The sequence below is a fragment of the Elephas maximus genome, chromosome 9, assembly GCF_024166365.1.
Source record: "Elephas maximus indicus isolate mEleMax1 chromosome 9, mEleMax1 primary haplotype, whole genome shotgun sequence".
Classification (NCBI taxonomy): Eukaryota; Metazoa; Chordata; class Mammalia; order Proboscidea; family Elephantidae; genus Elephas; species Elephas maximus.
In genome coordinates, this window is record NC_064827.1 from 10,468,610 (window position 1) to 10,487,305 (window position 18,696).

At 45.2% G+C, this 18,696-nt stretch overlaps 1 protein-coding gene across 1 annotated transcript; it reads right to left on the bottom strand.

Moving 5' to 3' along the window:
- Window positions 1-1,919: 1,919 nt before the first annotated feature.
- TMEM252 (transmembrane protein 252) lies at window positions 1,920-6,373 on the bottom strand. Its single transcript, XM_049896542.1, has 2 exons — window positions 6,108-6,373; window positions 1,920-2,373 (listed from the first exon to the last, which is right to left on the bottom strand). Exons 1-2 carry the CDS (start codon window positions 6,371-6,373, stop codon window positions 1,920-1,922), a joined length of 720 nt encoding a protein of 239 aa, XP_049752499.1.
- Window positions 6,374-18,696: the final 12,323 nt, after the last annotated feature.

Consider the following 18,696-nt stretch of genomic DNA (forward strand, 5'->3'; position numbering starts at 1 on the left):
CCTCTCTGGACCCTTCTCCCTCCTGAAAGTCGCTGTATTATATTGGACAAATTTATTCACTTGAGTCTCAGTTTTACACAGCTGTGAAATGGGAAATATCATGGCACCTATCTCTTAGGCATGGAATGAGGGCTAAATGATAACACACTCGGAAGTTTGTAGCATGGAGCCTGCCGTCTAAAAGGCATTCTGTGACAGGGACAGGAGAAACCCTGAGAGTATGGCTTCCGGACACCCTTTCAGCTCAGTAATGAAGTCACTCCTGAGGTTCACCCTTCAAAGATTGGACAGGCCCATAAAGCAAAACAAGACTAAAGGGGCACACCAGCCCAGGGGCAAGGAGGAGAAAGCAGGAGACAGGAAAGCCGGTAATAGGGAACCCAAGGTTGAGGAGGGAGAGTGTTGACATGTCACGGGGTTGTCAACAAATGTCATAAAACAATATGTATACTGTTTAATGAGAAACTAGTTTGTCCTGTAAACCTTCATCTAAAATACAATTAAAAAAAAAAAAAAGGCATTCTGTGATTGTTATATATTGAAGTCAACATAAACTCTTCACCTGACAGAAGAGGAAACGGAAACCCAGAGACAGGAAGTACCTTGTCCACGCTTAAAAGCATCAGGCTGTGTCTCTTTCCACCACCCTGCTCCCCAACTTGCCTTCTGTGTGAAAGAAACATAATAAAAAATAGCAGTGCTGAGGAGGCACCACTGATTTTTAAAATAAATGTCTTGAAACTAAAAATACATGGATCTGTACCTTGAGACACAAAGAATTTTTTTATGTGATCTAGACACTTCACTATAGCTGCCTGTCATTGAAATTTTAGAGAGTTACAAGGGGATTCTTTGAAATACATGTGTGTGTATATATATATGAAATACATACACACACACATACATAGAGAGTACATACATATATAGAGAGAGAGAGTCCCTGGTGGCATGAACGAGTAAGCATTTGACTACTCACCAAAAGGTTGGTGGTTCAAGTTCACCCAGAGGCACCTAAGAAGAAAAATCTGGTGATTTGCTTCTGAAAGCTCACAGCCATTGAAAATACAGTGGGCCACAGTTCTCTGACACAGGTGGGCTTGCCATGAGTCAAAGTCAACTTGATGGCAACTATTTAAAAAATATATATATACATATAAAATAAATATATATATGGAGCCCTGGTGGTGCAAGGGTTAAGAACAGAGCTTTGCTGCTAACCAAAAAAGTCGCCAGTTCAAATCCACCAACTGCTCCTTGGAAATGCTATGGGGCAGTTCTACTCTGTCCTATAGGGTCACTTTGAGTCAATCGACTTGATGGCAACGGGTATGTGTGTGTTTTCAAAACTTATATCAGATTCTATGTTAAAACAATCTATTAAAAAAAAACAAAACCTATTGCTGTCGAGTCAATTCCAACTCATAGCGACCTTATTTTTTTCCCCAGAGTTCTGTGTCTAATGAATTTGTAAACCTGTTACTGAGTATCTGCTGATATGAGGACCTCACTATATTTGAACAATCTTGGGGGGAATGTTACAGTCACGTCCCCTTCAGACAGAAGCAAAATAGACGGAGTTACAGTAAAATCACCTAAAATGACACTCATGGGTTCCAGGCAGTCCTCCCGTGTTGTGAAGCCCTGCGACGCTCGGGTAAAATGGAAAACCAATAAACCTATGAACCCGCTGACAGGGCACTGAGTGATCACTGATGAAACAACAAAGACCTTCATTTCCAGCAGACGTTCCCTCTCTAATCGTTAGGTGAGAGAGTAACTGAAGTCACGTGGCTGTCCCACTGGACGAGCACTCCACTCCTCCCTGGGACGGGACTTGAGAGGGTGTGGAAAGCAGTGTTCATACAGCCAGCACCTCTTCAGCCCAAAGGCCCATCCCAGCTGACATAGTAGGAGTCCCCTTAAATGACTGTGCAGAGTGTTGACCGTCCCCCTCCAGGGCCCACCTGCCCGGCCACATCCCAGCACATCTGTGAAGTGTCACAGCTGTCCCAGAGTGCCCCCAAGGCTGCTCCAGTGCAGACCACTGACCCAGCCTCTCTTCCCATGGCCCCTTGACCGAGTTCATCGTCAGCAGCTGATCCCGGTGAAGGTGCGTCACAGCGGGACCTTCCCTGCCTTTGGCATCCCTGACTGTGCCCCTCAGCACCCAGGGACGTGGCTGCGGCCTCTATGTCTGTTACAGATTCTTCATAGGGTGGAGGGGCCTCTGGCTGGGCCTCGATTTCCCCGCTGAAGTCAAGGTCCACCTCAGTATACAGTGGTGGGGGGATCTCAGAGGCTGCTCCCCCGGCGCCACAGGTCTGCTTGTCCGCATCAAGGCTCTCTTCATAGGCCGGAGGGTAGAAATCTGGCCTGGGTCAAAGCACGTCACAAACACGCAAGCATTACTGAAGAGGTTCACGCCAAAGCAGCATGTGTCTGTCTTTTTCGACTCACACTTGTGCAAAGTTAAACTGCTAAGAAACATTAACCCTGAAACAGACGCACTCCTTCCCTGGCACTGCCAGGTTTTTAAAATGTGCTGCAGCTCTTTTGGCATGGTCCTCTTTTTCTGCCATATTGTATGTGTCTCTAGTCATATCTTCCCAGGCTATTCCTAAGTTTCTGGAAGAAATCAGCCAATGAAAACCCTATGGAATCACAATGGTCCCTTCCTGTTGTACATGGGGCTGCCATAAGCCAGTGGCTGACTCGATGGCAGCTAACAATAGCAACATTCTCAGTGTTCTGTCACCCGTCTGTCAGTCTGTCATACTGTGGTGGCTTGTGTGTTCCTGTGATGCTGGAAGCTATTCCACCGGTATTTCAAATAGCCACAGGGTCACCCATGCTGGACAGGTTTCAGTGGAGCTTTCAGACTAAGACAGACTAGGAAGAAAGGCCCAGTGATCTATTTCTGAAAAATTTCCCACTGCTGTTGAGTAGAGTCAGACTCACAGCGACCCTATAGGACAGAGTAGAACTGTCCCATAGGGTCTCCAAGGCTGTAACTTTACAGAAGCAGACTGCCACATCTTTCTCCAGCGGAGTGGCTGGTGGGTTCAAACCACCAAGCTTTCAGTTAGCAAGTGAGCACTTAAAGCACTAAGCCAATGAAAACTCTATGGGTCACAACAGAATACTGTCTGATATAGTGCTGTAAGACAAGCCCCTGGGTTGAAAGTACTCAAAATACATATAGCGGATGCAACAATGGACTCAAGCATATCAACGATTGTGAATACAGTGCAGGACTGAGCAACATTCTGCTCTTGTGCATGGATGGGGTCACCACGAGTCAGCTATCTCACCAACTGAGAAGGATAACAAATTCCTAGTTCCAGGCTATTTCCTGTCTTGCTCACTCATGGAACCAGCGTGAGGTCCTTATCAGGGTTAGCAGACATAAGAGCCATGACTTTAGAACTTCTGTCTACCCAGTTATTTAGTCCGTCCTCACCCTCATCTCCATCGAGCAAGTCATCTTCTACGCAACTGCACTCGCTGTCTGGGCCCCTCCCATCCAGTGAAAGGATGAATGAAAGCCACCTGCAAGCAGGTCCCTGAACTATACCAGCTGCTTCCCATTCCCACCACTCTTTCCAGTCTCAGCAGCTCGTTTCAAAGAAAACACACAACCATACTCACTTCCCAAACCATTGCAATGGGCTGCTTTATGTAGATAGATTTCACTTGCAGCCTTTGCTATGCCAATAGGCCGATGGCGGAGGGGCCGTTCACGCCAAAGCTGATGTCCTCATTGGTAACCTTGGCCAACGTTGCTCACTGCTGAATCCTCTGGCTTCTCTATCATGAACAGGGTTGGGGGTGGGGTGGAAGTGAGGAAGAGGGTGGGGGTGAGCTCGGTTAAGTTGTGTGTTTGTAGAGCGAGTGCTGCCACTGCCTTCGGGGAGTGTTTATGGTGCGCAACCACAACAAAACAGGGGCTGCCTGCCATTGTAGCCACAGCTCCACTCCTAATGTCACCAGGCCCAAAGCCAAACAGCTGGAGGAGCTGTCTACTCTAGGCAGTAACTCTCAGCCTTCACCAGGATAGCCGAGGCTGCATCACCTGGCAGTGAGTAAAGGTGTTGCAGGTGGAAAGGTAGGCTCCTGCTGGAGTGATTTGAGAGGCTCTGGGGTGACTGTTGTCTGCTCCAAAACCCTGTTCCCCTTGCCCAATGCCCTCCCTCCTCCTGCCACTGCCATTCACATCCCCAGGGTCCTAAATCTACCATTAGACATTTATTTGTTTGGATGTCTCAACCTGGGTACACATTTTGAACGCAAATAAAACCAAACCAAAGCTGTTGCCACTGAGTCGATTCTGACTAATTGCGACGTCGTGTGTTACGGAGTAGAACTGAGCTCCCTAGAGATTTCTTGGCTGTAATCCTTTTACAGAGGCAGATCTCTGGGCATTGCTTCTGTAGCCCCGCTGCGGTTGGCAGTACAGCGTAAATCATTTGCACCATGTAGGGACTATAGATATAAAGCCCCTCTGCCTTTGAGTTGATTCCGACTCATAGCCACCCCATAGGACAGAGTAGAACTGCCCCATAGAGTTCCCAAGGAGCACCTGGTAGATTGAACTGCCAACCTTTTGGTTAGCAGCCATAGCTCTTAACCACTACGCCACCAGTGTTTCCAGAGGCCTTACTAGTTAGTACAATAAACACTGGAAATGGGTTTTTGTTGTTGTAGTTCACATCTTTTTAATCAGCATAATGGATGTAAAAAGTGGACTGTCGTTGGTAAATTACTTGTATTCAAGACATGTGGAGTTGCTGACATGTTTTAGAGATTCTCTATCCTTGCACAAAGAAGGCAAAAGCATTCGTGAAGTCTTGTACCTTAAGGAGGTTGCCTGAGGTTTTAGCCCTAAGTGGTCCCATGTTCAGCCAAGAACTAGGAGGTTTCTGGTTGCCTGATAGAGTCCCGGGGTGGTGCAAATGATTAATGCGCTTGGCTGCTAACTGAAAAGCTGGAGTGCCGAGTCTACCCAGAAATGACTCAGAAGAAAGGTCTGGAGATCAACTGCTGAAAAATCAGCCATTGAAAACTCTATGGAGCCCAGTTCTACTCTGACACACATGGGGTGGCGACACGTTGAAGTCAACTCAACGACAGTTGGTTGGCTGTCTGATACTGACCATATAATTAGCTGAATCTTACCTCTAGAATGTCCTTACCTTGTTGCCAATGAATCTTTCCTTCACGGTGTGATCAGAACACCTTAAAGGACAATAAGCTTACAAAGAGATTGCACAACTGATTTTATGCCTGCTGGCTGATTTGTTACAGATGGCGGAATTTGGTCGGTGACTTGCTTCCCTTACAATCTGGTGGTCAGGTTATAGAGGATAACTAAGCATCACCTACCTCTAACTAATGACAGCTTCCATGATATAACAAAGAACCTGAGAGTCGGGCCTCTTATATTGGCTTAGGAGGGATTTCGCCCAGGAGGCATAATGATTTCTCTAAGGTAAATTCCCTCTCTTGCAGTTAGCTGCCATCGAGTCAGCCTCTGACTCATGGAGACCCCATGTGCCAGAGTAGAACTGCCCCATAGGGTTTTCTTGGCTGTGATCTTTATGGAAGCAGTTCTCCAGGCCATTCTTCCATGGAGTCACTGGGCGGGTTCAGCAACCTATCGCAAACCACTTGTGCTACCCGGTCTCGTAAATTCCCTTAACTTCCTGGCTTTCCCAAAAGGCAACACCATTCTTTCTAATGACGAACCCCTGAGTGATTCGTCAATAACGAAACTTGTGTTCTAGACAGACAGCATAGGAGCCCTGGTGGTGCAATGGTTAAGCACTTGGCTGCTAAATGAAAGGTTGGTGGCTCAAACCTACCTGAAGCTCCGCAGGAGAAAAGACCTGGCAATCTGCTCCCATAAAGATTACAGCTAGGAAACCCTACGGGGCAGTTGTACTCTGTAGTATAGGGTCACAATGAGTCCAAATTGCTTCAACGGCACACAACATACAGCGCCATGGGACATGAAAATTGCGCCATAGTGGGATTAGAAGTCACTCAGCTTTTCCACAACTCAACCCCACACTCAACCCTTCTTTTCTCTGTGTCTTCTCAGCACTTACCTGTCCACCGTGGCCAGGGCCAGGTGCCCCTGAGCAAGGTGTTGTCTGAGCATCCTTGTGCTTTTTCTTGCCTGGCGGTAGATGCTCCAGAAAATTCCACTCAGCAGGATCACAAAGCCCAAAGGCAGGAGCAGATAGGCCATAATCAGGTTCCCTCGGCAGTTGAATGAGGAGCCTGAAGAGATGAAGAAGGCCCCTAGGCAGATGACCAGGAAGCCTGTGAGGATCGTGAGGGCACAGGGAACCAGACTGGTCCTGTGCCACATCCCTGCTCCTCTGGGACCCAGTGCCCTGACCCCGCCACTCCCCTCCTCCCTGTGAGCTTGGACAGAATGCTCTCATTAGCCGGCTCACAGCTTTATATGCTTGCTTGGGCACCAACTGGCCTTTGGACAATTATATGAAGCAGGCACTTGGAAGCTATTTATTAACCGGCGGAAGTAACTATAATAGCCTTAGAGGATTAATCTAAAAACATAGCATGGGTGTTGCATGAAGGAGTGGCTTCTCCTAGCCGTTGTGCTCTTCGGAGCTGGGAAGGACCCTCAGCTGATCCCAGGGATTTGAGGGGAAGCCTCCCATCCTTTGGTCGGAAAGACACTGGTCTCTTAATCGCCGTGGTGGATAATAACCACCCTAGAAACTCGAGAAATTAGTATTCCTTGATCGGTTATCTGCTTTATGTTTGGCGAAGGGTCCTTTGCTTCTTTCTTCTTTATTTTTCTGTACTAATAAGGCATTTCTTTAAGGCTTTTTAGCGTTTGTATCTTGCTTCCCTCAGTGAACCTCCCTTCATTGCCCCACACTGTGGTGATGGACATGTTCCTGGGTGGACCAAATGGTTTGTGCTCATTGCTTACCTAAAGGCGGTGATTCAAATTCACCCAGCAGTGCCGTGAAAGAAAAGGCCTGGTGATCTGCCTCCGTAAAGTTTAACCAAAAACCAAACCTGTTGCTGTCAAGTCAGTTCCGACACATAGTGACCCAATTCTGTCTTGGAAGAAGTACAACCAGAATGCTCCTGAGAAGCAAGGATGGCGAGGCTACTTCTCACATACTTTGGACATGTTGTCAGGAGGGACTAGCCCCTGGAGAAGGACATCATGCTTAGTAAACTACAGGGTCAGGGGAAAAGAGGAAGACCCTCAATGAGATGGATTGACACAGTGGCTACAACAGTGGGCTCAAACATAGCAATGATTGTGAGGATGGCGCAGGACCAGGCAGTGTTTTGTTCTATTGTACATGGGGTAGCTATGAGTCAGAACCAACTTAATAGCACTTTTTTTTTTTTTTTAACAGCAACAGGGCAGAAGAGAACTGCCCCATAAGGTTTCCAAGGCCATAAATCTTTACAGAAGCAGACTGCCACATGTTTCTCCTGCGGGCCATTGGGTAGGTTTGAACCACTGACCTTTTGGTTAGCAGCCAAGCACTTAACCATGGCGCCACAGCCAGGGAAGTCCTACGGGGCTCTTCTACGCTGTAACTCATGGGGTGGCTATGAGTTGGAATTGACGGCAACTAATGAGAACAACAACAACAACACAGTATTGGAAAAATTCCAAGGGAAAAGCCAGGGTGAACCCCCCAATTCCTTCTTCTCTGTTGACAAGAAGGTGAACTTCAGCACGGGGGGAAGGAATGCATTGGACAGAGCAGCTGTAAGAGATGGCGGCTTGGGGATTTGGGGGGATTTCTGGTAAAAGATGGTAGTCCAGGTTGCCCCTGCCCTGATTCTGGTTTCGAATCTCTCCCACTGTCTCCCAAACGTCGAGACCCCAGGATCTCTTGTAGTTAACACATAGCTGATTGATAAACATTATCTGCTTATTGCTCAACCACTGGCCCCCATTTCTGACTCACTAGAAACTTTGGGACCATGTCACCTCCTTCCTGCCCACAGCAAGGCCACGTTCTTTTGATAAATGAGCATTCCCCGAAGTGTGTAGCATGTTAACACCTCCAGGCAAAACAAATGCATCTGAGAAGGGCTGCCTGTTAAGTTCCCACCCTTGCTCACACACACCTTAGGGCTTTACAGAACACATGAGCATATTAATGGCTCTGATAAGTCCTGCAACCTTTCCCCCCTCATAACATATGTAACCAAACCAGTTGCCATTGAGTCGAGTCCAACTCATGGAGAGCTCATGTGTGTCAGAGTAAAACTGTGCCCCATAGGGTTTTCAATGGATGATTTTTTTTGGAAGTAGATTGCCAGGCCTTTCTTCCAAAGTGCCTCTGGGTGGACTCGAACCTCCAACCTTTCGGTTAGCAGTTGAGTGTGTTAACTGTTTGCACCCCCCAGAGATCTCATCATATGCTGCTAAAAATGTTCCCTGTCCGCTCCCCATATCATTGCTCTGTGTAGCATTGCCTCAAGGAATCTTTCCAGAACCAGCCTCCTCTTTTCTGTCAGGAATTTGTTCCATCTTGAGTGTCCTCAGTTGCAGGCACTTCATTCCAGATCTGGTTCATGGCCTGGCTACTGCCTGCTTTATTTGATGTTTTGGCATGTCTCTAACAACTGTCCCTTGCTCAGAGAGACTCTGGGTTGCTTTTGCCCAGAGAGGTGGTCTTCAGTTCCCCTTTGCTACCCCCGGGACCCATGACTCCATTGCCATGATCTTCCATTTACTTTCCAATGGGGAAATCAATTCTTTGTGCAGTTCCTGTCAGTTCCACATATACCCATTAGTCTCACACCCAGCATCTCCTCAACTCTACCTTAATGTTGTGGGCTAGGAGAGGAAGTAACCACAGACCAAAAAAGACATCAGGCACTTCCTCATTCTACCCTCCAAGCCCCTCCTTAACTACCTCCTGTCCCTACTTTGGAAACCCTGGTGGTGTAGTGGTTAAGTGCTACTGCTGCTAACCAAGAGGTCGGCAGTTCGGATCCAGCAGGTGCTCCTTGGTAACTCTATGGGCTAGTTCTACTATGTCCTATAGTGTCGCTATGAGTAGGAATTGACTCAACAGCAGTGGGTTTGATTTTTTTCGGGTCCCTACTCTGAGCTACTTCCTTCTTGTAGTCTTCATATTACACTTTTAATTTTTTCCTTAAAAAATATTTTAGTGTGTTTTCAGTGAAGGCTTACCCAGCAGTCTAGCCTTCTTCTGCAGTTTCTACACAAGTTGTTCAGTGACATTGGTTACATTCTTCACAATGCGTGAACATTCTCATCATTTCTGTTCTGGTTGTTGAATTTCCATTTTTTTTTTTTTAATTGCCCAGCCGCTTTACCTTCTCATTTTTGTTTTAAAGTAATTTTTGACTGTTTGGTCTTATATAGGTGATTTTCTAAAGGAGCGCAGTACTGACTGGTGATATTATTTTTTGAACCTGTTTGTTATTTTGCTACAATGCAACCTCAGGCGTTAGTTTTTGTTCAAGCTTTGAAGAATTAATATCTCAGGGCAATAGTCCCTGGAAGTCTTCCAGTCTCAACCAGTCCAGTAGGTATGAATTTTTTTTTTTTTTTTTTTTTAGCAATTTGAGGTTCTGTTCTGTATTTTTCTCCCATTCTATCAAGGTACCTCCATAGAGGCCCTGATTAGAGTAGTCAGTAATAGTAGCCAGGCACCATCTAGTTCTTCTGATCTCAGAGTACATGAGACCTTGCTTCGTGTAGATATTTGTCCTGTAGACTCATTTCTTCCTTGAGCCTTTGCTTCCCTTTCTTTCTCTTTTGCTCCATAAGAGACTAATAGTTATATCTTATATGGTCACTCACAAGCGTTTAAGACCCCATACCATTTTATTCAAGGAGCCGTAGTGGCACAGTGGCCAAAGTGCTTGGCTACTGACTGAAAAGTCGGCAGTTCGAACCTGTCAGCCACTCCCACCAGCTGGGAGAAAGACGTGGCAGTCTGCTTTCACAAGATTTACAGCCTTGGAAACCCTATGGGGCACGTCTGTTCTGTTCTATAGAGTCGCTGTGAATTGGAATCAGCTCGACAGCAATAGGTATGCACCATTTTCATCTTAAAGCAGCCTTTTCTCCCTCTTTTCCCAACTGGGCTTTGTGGTAGGTGGATTTCTAACGGCCCCCAACAATCCCCACCTACTGGTGTTCATGCCCTTGTGTAATCCCCTCCTCTTGGGTGTGTGTAGGACCTGGTGGATAAACAATGAAATTCAGCAAAAGTGATGGGATGTCATTTCCATGATTAGGTTACAAGAGGCTGTGACTTCCATCTTGCCAGTAGACCCTCTTTCTTGCCTTCTTGGTTTGCATGCTTTGAAGAAGCAAGCTACCAATATTGGAGAGGCCCATGTGGCCAGGAACTGAGGGTGGCCTCTGGTCAACAGACAGTGAAGAACTGAAGGTTTCAGTCCATCAACCCTCGAGGAACTGGATCCTGCCAAGAGCCACATGAACTTAGAGTCCGAGCCTTTCCCAGTTGCTCCTTGAGGTGATCACGCCCCGACCAACACCTCAGTTATAACCAGTGAGGGACCCTGAAGTAGGCCAGATCCTCAGAGCTGGGGAATAGCAAAAAGGAAACTAATGAAAACCCAAACACCAGGAAGTGGCCTTCAAGAGTCAATTTTAGGAGACCTGTTAACCTTAGGCTGGGCTTTATTAGACTTAACCCTACCTTCTGAGTCTACCTGTCCTCCCAGGCCAACTCACCTATACTTGACCACCTTGCCACTGCCTAGCACTCCCACACCACTCCACTTAAAGTTGGCAGCTGGAAAGGAGAGGAAGCTTGATGATTACCTAAATTCAGACAGGCAGGATAGGCCTTGTGGGAAAATAGACACCCTGGGAGGAGGACAGACAGAGGCCCACCCTTCCGCGAAGTTCTGGGACCAAGCAGAAGCCAAGCCAAAACCCTCCTGTCCCAATACCCATCCCCTCCACAAGAGATCCCCTAAGAAATTGTGCCTGGCTTTTGTTTATTTATTTATTTTTATGTTTTATTTCTTTTTGGTGTCAGTATGTACAACCAAACATACATCCATTCACAATTTCTACATGAATAGGTCCATGACATTGGTTACATTCTTCACGTTGTGTCACCCGTCTCACCACCTCTACCTGTATTGTTCCATCACCATTATTTTAGCCTTTTGCCCCTAAAGTTCTCATCTGTGCTTTAGGTTGACTGTTGTCAGTTTACACTCATAGAGAGAATTCTTTATAACAGCGCTATGGTCGAGGCAAACATTCTTTATTAATTGGGCTAAATTGTTATTTAGTTTAGTGATGACTTCATGGGATAATTTTGGTTCAGGGTTTAAAGACTATTTCTGGGCATTAGATTTGGGGTTTCCTCAATGCATCTAGTGAGTATGTCTCAATGGATCTAGTGAGTATGGTTTCCAGAGGAATTTAATGATCTCTTCCACACTTTTCCTTGTTTTGATCAGGATCCATTTATTGGGTCCTTGGTCAAAACATTCCGTAATGGTTGTTAATGTTGTTAGGTGCTGTTGAGTCAGTTCCGACTCATAGATACTCTACGCACAACAGATCAAAACACTGCCCGGTCCTGCGCCATTCTTACAATCATTGTTATCCTTGAGCTCATTGTTGCAGCCACTGTGTCAATCCACCTTGTTGAAGGTCTTCCTCTTTTCCGCTGACCCTGTACTTTGCCAAGCATGATGTCCTTCTCCAGGGACTGATCCTTCCTGACAACATGTCCAAAGTATGTAAGATGAAGTCTCGCCATCCTTGCTTCTAAGGAGCATTCTGGTTGTACTTCTAAGACAGATTTTTTTGTTCTTTTGGCAGTCCATGGTATATTCAGTATTCTTCGCCAACACCACAATTCAAAGGCGCATCAATTCTTAAGTCTTCCTTATTCATTGTCCAGCCTTCACATGCATATGATGCAATCGAAAATACCATGGCTTGGGTCAGGCGCACTTTAGTCTTCAAGGTGACATCTTTGCTCTTCAACACTCTATAGAGGTCTTTTGCAGCAAATTTACCCAATGCAATATGTCTTTCGATTTCTTGACTGCTGCTTCCATGGCTGTTGATTGTGGATCCAAGTAAAATGAAATCCTTGACAACTTCAATCTTTTCCCCCTTTATCATGATGTAGCTCATTGGTTCAGTTGTGAGGATTTTTTTTTCCTTTATGTTGAGCTGCAATCCATACTGAAGGCTGTGGTCTTTGATCTTCATTAATAAGTGCTTCGAATCCTTTTCACTTTCAGCAAGCAAGGTGTGTCATGTGCATAACGTAGCCAGGCACAATCCATTTCTTTTGGAAATAATGACTGACTTTTAAATAATTTCATTCTGAAAAATTCGCCAATCACAAGAGTATCTGACTTGGCAGTAGGCAGTAACACCTTTTTTGGTCGACAGCCAAACTGTCTTAAAACGTAGTCTGTCTTTCAACACTCTGTTCCTTTGAGCTTAACGGGCCCATGGAGGCTGTTCGGAACATTGAGTGCAGGGGCGTTCCAAGCATGGCTCTGCCTTTCCGTTCACGTCAGGGCCCCCGGAACCTCACCCCTTCTTGCAAACTCTCCTGTGCCAGGTCAATGGACTTGAGTTTTTGTTTACTGGGGTCACGGGCCAGTCGCCTTCTCTTAAAAACAGGAAGAGCATATTGCTGTGAATGAGGAGACAGGGACTTTGGAAGGAAGGTAATGGTGTGTAGAAGCTGGTGCATAGGAGGGGATGGGGCCAAGCCCTGAGGCAGGGTGGCCAGATTCCAGAAGGTCACTTTGGTTGAGGAAGTGAGGCTTTATGGGAGGTGGGGAAGGTGATTATATGCGTAACAAGAGATGCCAACCCGGGCTGATTTCATGGTGGTGATTTCTGAGTGACTTCTGGGTTAGTCTTTCACACTTAGGGTTCATTGAGCACTGACCACTTCCTCCTCCTTCTCTTTCTTGTTTTCTTTGCTTTGGGAACTTCCCCTACCCCACCTCCCTTCTTTCCCTAGCCACAGTGAGTTTTCATCTGTGCCCTCGGGGCAATGGGGTTTGCTATTATGGATCGAATTGTGTCCCCCCAAAATACGTGGTGGAAACCTAACCCCTATACCTGTGGAAGGAGTCCCTGGGTGGCACGAATGTTAAACTTTTGGCTGCTGACTGAAAGGTGGGTGGTTTGAAGTCATCCAGAAGTGCCTTGGAAGAAAGACCTGGTGATCTGCCTCTGGAAGATCCCAGCCTTGAAAACCCAGTGAAGCAAAGCTCCGCTCTGTAACACAGAGGGACTGCAGGAATCGGCATTGACTAGACAGCAATGGTATCCGATGAGCACACGTTACTTCAAATAAGTCTTTTAATTATTTTAATAAGTGTACAATGATGTGATGTAGCCACCTTCCATAATGCAATCTAATGTAATGTGATCAGTCGATCAGTTGAGGTCATACCAGTGTAGGGTGGGTCCTAAATCTAATCACTTCTGAGTAACATAAAGGATGGCGTAGACACAGAGAGAAATAGGCACATACTGAGAAGACAGATGCCATGTGAAGATCACTAAGGGACCAGGAATGCCTGGAGCCACTAACAAGGAAGGAATTGATACAATCAAGTTCCTGATTTGGACTTTAGCCTCCAGAACGGCAAGATAATAAACAAATTTAAAACTAAAGTAAGTGAGAGTAACCACATCTTGCTTACTTTGGACATTTTAACAGAAGGGACAAATCCCTGGAGAAGGACATCATGCTGAGTAGTTTCCTAGTACTGCTGTAACAGAAATACCACAGGTGAGTGGCTCTGTTGTTGTTGTTAGATGCCGTCAAGTCAGTTCCAACTCATCATGACCCTACGTACAACAGAACGAAACACTGCCCGGTCCTGCACCATCCTCACAATTCTTGCTGTGTTTGAGCCCATTGTTGCAGCCCATTGTGTCAATCCATCTTGTTGAGGGCATTCTTCTTTTTTTGCTGACCCTCTACCTTCCCAGGTGTCATGGATTGAATTGTGTCCCCCAAAAAGTATGTGCCAACTTGGTTGGGTCATGATTCCCAGTATTGTGTGGTTGTCCTCCATTTTGTGATTGTAATTTTATGTTGAGACGATTAGGGTGGGATTGTAACACCACCCTTACTCAGGTCACCTCCCTGACCCAAGGTAAAGGGAGTTTCCCTGGGGCGTGGCCTGCACCACCTTTCATCCCTTAAGAGATAAAAGGAAAGGGAAATGAGCACAGAGTTGGGGACTTCATACCACTAAGAAAGCAGTACCAGGAGCAGAGCGCATCCTTTGGACACAGGGTCCCTGTGCCCGAGAAACTCCTGAAATAGGGGAAGATTGAGGACAAGGACCTTCTTCCAGAGCCGACAGAAAGAAACAGCCTTCCCCTGGAGCTGACATCCTGAATTTGGACTTTTAACCTACTAGACTGTGACAAAATAAATTTCTCTTTGTTAAAGTCACACACTTGTGGTATTTCTGTTATGGCAGCACTAGATAACTAAGACACTAGACATGATGTCCTTCTCCAGGGATTGATCCCTCCTGATAGCATGTCCAAACTTTGTGAGACAAAATCTCACCATCCCTGCTTCTGAGTAGCATTCTGGTTGTACTTCTTCCAAGACAGATTTGTTCGCTCTTTTGGCAGTCCATGGTATAGCCAATACTCTTCACCAACACCGTAATTCAAAGGCAGCAATCCTCCTTTGGTCTTCCTTATTCATTGTCAAGCACAGAATCCTTAGTAATGCTTATTATCAATTTTAATCATAGAATAAATGTGATATAGTTATAAATTGCTTAAATGTAATCTTTCTTAGGTTATTTGAATATTAACAACAAAAGAGGTTTGTAAAATCCTTCACATTGAATTACAACATTATTGGTGACATCGGTCACTGAGCAAAAGACTTTATTTTTATTTTCCTTTAATTACTACTTCATTCTCAAAAAAGTCATTGATATAGGTTCATAAATACTGATTACCACAATTTTGTAGCTAAAATGCCAGAAAATTGGACAAAATCAGCGGCTATTAAAAACAGTGGCAGCAATGAGAACAACAACGCGTGAGGATGAAGCCCCGTTATTCAAAGTGTCGGAACTGGATAATAATGACAGTTCTGAGCGAATCGCATTACAAGGTTCAAAAAGTAAATTAGCACAGAGCTTTAGCTTTAGCTTCGTCAGTGTATTGATGCATGTAAGCCGGGCTTATGAAAAATGTTTTTGTTGTTATGACTCACTACAGGGATATTTTTATAAAAAATAATAAATTTCTGCTGAAACACTGCACAAAAAATTTATAGACAGTCTTTTGGTGTCACCCCCTCTGACATTGTCATCCAGTGTGGTATGAACCCCCTGGCAACCGCCTAGTGACCCCACTGCTTCTGGTAGGAGACCTCCCAGGTTCACTGCTTTAGGCTGTTCTTGAGGCTTTAATGAGAGAAACACCACCCTGTCGAATTTCTGGAAGGAAGGGAGACGTGAGGATCATGACTGCCCTCGCAGTTCATAATGCAACCCCTTAATCTATTAACTGGGTGGTTATTAATTACTAAAGAAGACTCATTAACAACCTGCAGCATGCAGATGACACAACTTTGTTTGCTGAAAGTGAAGATGATCTGAAGCACTTACTGATGAAGATCAAAGACCACAGTCTTCAGAATGGATTATACCTCAACGGAAAGAAAACAAAAATCTTCACAACTGGACCAATAAGCAACATCATGATAAAGAGAGAAAATACTGAAGTTGTCAAGGATTTCCTTTTACTTGGGTCCACAATCAATGCCCATGGAAGCAGCAGTCAAGAAATCAAACCATGTACCACACTGAGCAAATCTGCTGCAGAAGACCTCTTTAAAGTGTTGAAAAGCAAAGATGTCACCTTGAGGACTAAGGTGTGCCTGACCCAAGCCATGGTGTTTTCAATCGCCTCATATGCATGTGAAAACTGGACAATGAATAAGGAAGACTGAAGAAGAATTGATGCCTTTGAATTATGGCGCTGAGGAAGAGTACTGAATATACCATGGGCTGCCAGAAGAAGGAACAAATCTGTCTTGGAAGTAGTACAACCAGAATGCTCCTTAGAAGCAAGGATAGCGAGACTTCATCTCACATACTTTGGACATGTTGTCAGGAGGAACCAGTCCCTGGAAAAGGACATCATGTCTGGTAAAGTAGGGGGTCAGCAAAAAAGAGGAAGACCTTCAATGAGCAGGATTGACACAGTGGCTGCAACGAAGTGCTGGAGCACAGCAACGATTGTGAGGATGGCGCAGGACTGGGCAGCGTTTGTTCTGTTGTGCATGGGGTCGCTCTGAGGTGGACCTGACCTGATGGTACCTGACGACAACAACCTCCGTACACCGTACTGGTTAACACTGAACTTGAAGTACCTCTGCAACTGTCATCTACAAACCTGCTCGCACCCTTGAAGTGGACTTCTCCTCGCCTTTTTCTTTTCTTCCTGCTTTTATTTCTCTGCCGTTCCAGTTCTATCTTTGTTCCGTATTCCAGGACATTTTCAAAATTTCTGATCTGATTGTAATCTTTCTTGTTTGGCGTTGCAATTGAATTTTGCCAGGGAAGGGAAGTAGACAGGTGTGCTCAGTCACCCAATTTGATCCTCAATGTTTTTCTGAGTGTGTGAGGGTCTGAGTGGGTATTATTTACAAAAGTAGGGTCACACTGTATGCGCGATGCATGTTTTACTTTGTCCACTAGTTCAACAAGTGTTTTTAGAAAGTACTGTTTTTAATGATAAAACCAAAAACCAAACCCACTGTCATCGAGCCGATTCCGACTCATAGCGACCCTGTAGGACAGAGTAGAACTGCTCCACAGAGTTTCCAAGGAGTGTCTGGTGGATTCAAACTGCCGACCTTTTTGCTTAGCAGCCATAGCACTTAACCACTATGCCACCAGGGTTTCCATCATAATGACAACAACAAAACCAGTTGCTCCCGAGTTGATTCAGACCCACAGCAATCCTATGTGTTTCAGGGTTTTTTCAGTGACTGATTTGGGGGGCATAGATTGCCAGGACTTTTTTTTAAAGTGCCTCTGGGTAGACTTCAACCACTAGTCTATCAGTTAGTAGCCAAACTCCTAACCACTTGGGCCACCCAGGAATTCCAATGTTCATTATGCTGGAATATAATTGTTAATGTTTTTAATTTCTTCCCTACTAGATAGTAAGGTTCTTGAGGACAGAAAGAATTCAGTTTTTTAGATCCTTAAGACCAGTTGAAATACCCACATGTAGTAGCTCTATAGTGTTCCTGATTCATTCTGATTTTTTTTTTTTTTTCTTTCAGGTGAAGTCCAAGGCAGAGACTTAGAGTGGAAAAGAGAGTGACGTAGGGAGAAGGTTGGGCTGGGGAGAGGAGAAGACTATATATATACATTTGTGTCTACTGATTAGATTTACCCACTTTTACTTTTTTGCTAAAGGAGCCCTGGTGGGGCCAATGGTTAAACACTTGGCTACTAACTGAAAGGTTGGCAGTTTGAACCCCTCATCAGCTCCATGGAAGAAAGACCTGACAATCTACTTCCATAAAGATTACAGTCTAGAAAACCCTATGGGGCAACTCTATGGGGTCACTATGGGTCGGAATCCATTCAATGGCTCCTAACACCAACAACAATAACAACTAACCTTATGGTTGGTGGCTCCAGCCTACCCAGTGGCTACACATAAGAAAGGCCTGGCAATCTGCTTCTGTAACTGTTACAGCCTAGAAAGCTTTATGGGGAACAGTTCTACTCTGCACACATGGGTTTGCCATGAGTTGGAACTGACTTACAGCAATTAATAACAACAACAACACTAACCTAAATGTTGGCAGTTTGAACCCACCCAATGGCGGCACAGGAGAAAGGCCTGGCGATCTGTTCCTGTAAAGATCACAGCCTAGACAACCCTTTGGGGCAGTCCTATTCTGTCACATGGGGTTGCTATGAGTTGGAATTGACTTGACGGCACCCAACAACAACAGCTTCTTTGCTGCTGTTAGAGAAGTAGAGCCTTAGCTGGGTTGGGGAAACGGATGTGGAGATTGTCCTCTCTCTTCTAAGGCCCTAGAAACAAAACCTGTCCCTGGAACACAATGTGCCTTCCAGCACGTACCACAGTGTGTGTGAAATATTTCCATGGGGATGTGTTTTCTAAGTTATAGGTGTATTAAGAAGTTTAAAGATGGTGCTGATTTACCCAAGCTGCTATTTAGTGCATCAAAGGAATGAGTCACTTTCTCTGTTTATGGTGAGAAATTGAAGCTTTGTCTCCGCAAAGCCAGAGTGGAATCACGTGCTCGAACATGCCGCGACAGTAACTCTAAACCGTCATGGGATCGAGGTGTTTATTAGGAGTGTTGGGAAGAATAGTTCCCTGCGCTTGAACCAGCACCTGAAATTGAAACAAGAAGACAAGAGACATTAAAGCCACAAAGAAGGTTTACCAGCCTTTAAAACTTTTCAAACCCAGGGTCATTAAAAAAAAATATGTATATATCTATAAATATAATTGAGAGCCTCAAAAGCATGTAATTCTCACTTTCGACCCACAAAATTTGGAAAACAAATCCTGAGTCCTGTTTTTTTTTTTTCTTTTTCCTCTTTTCAATCCGTTTATTGAATGTGAGACACTGGTAT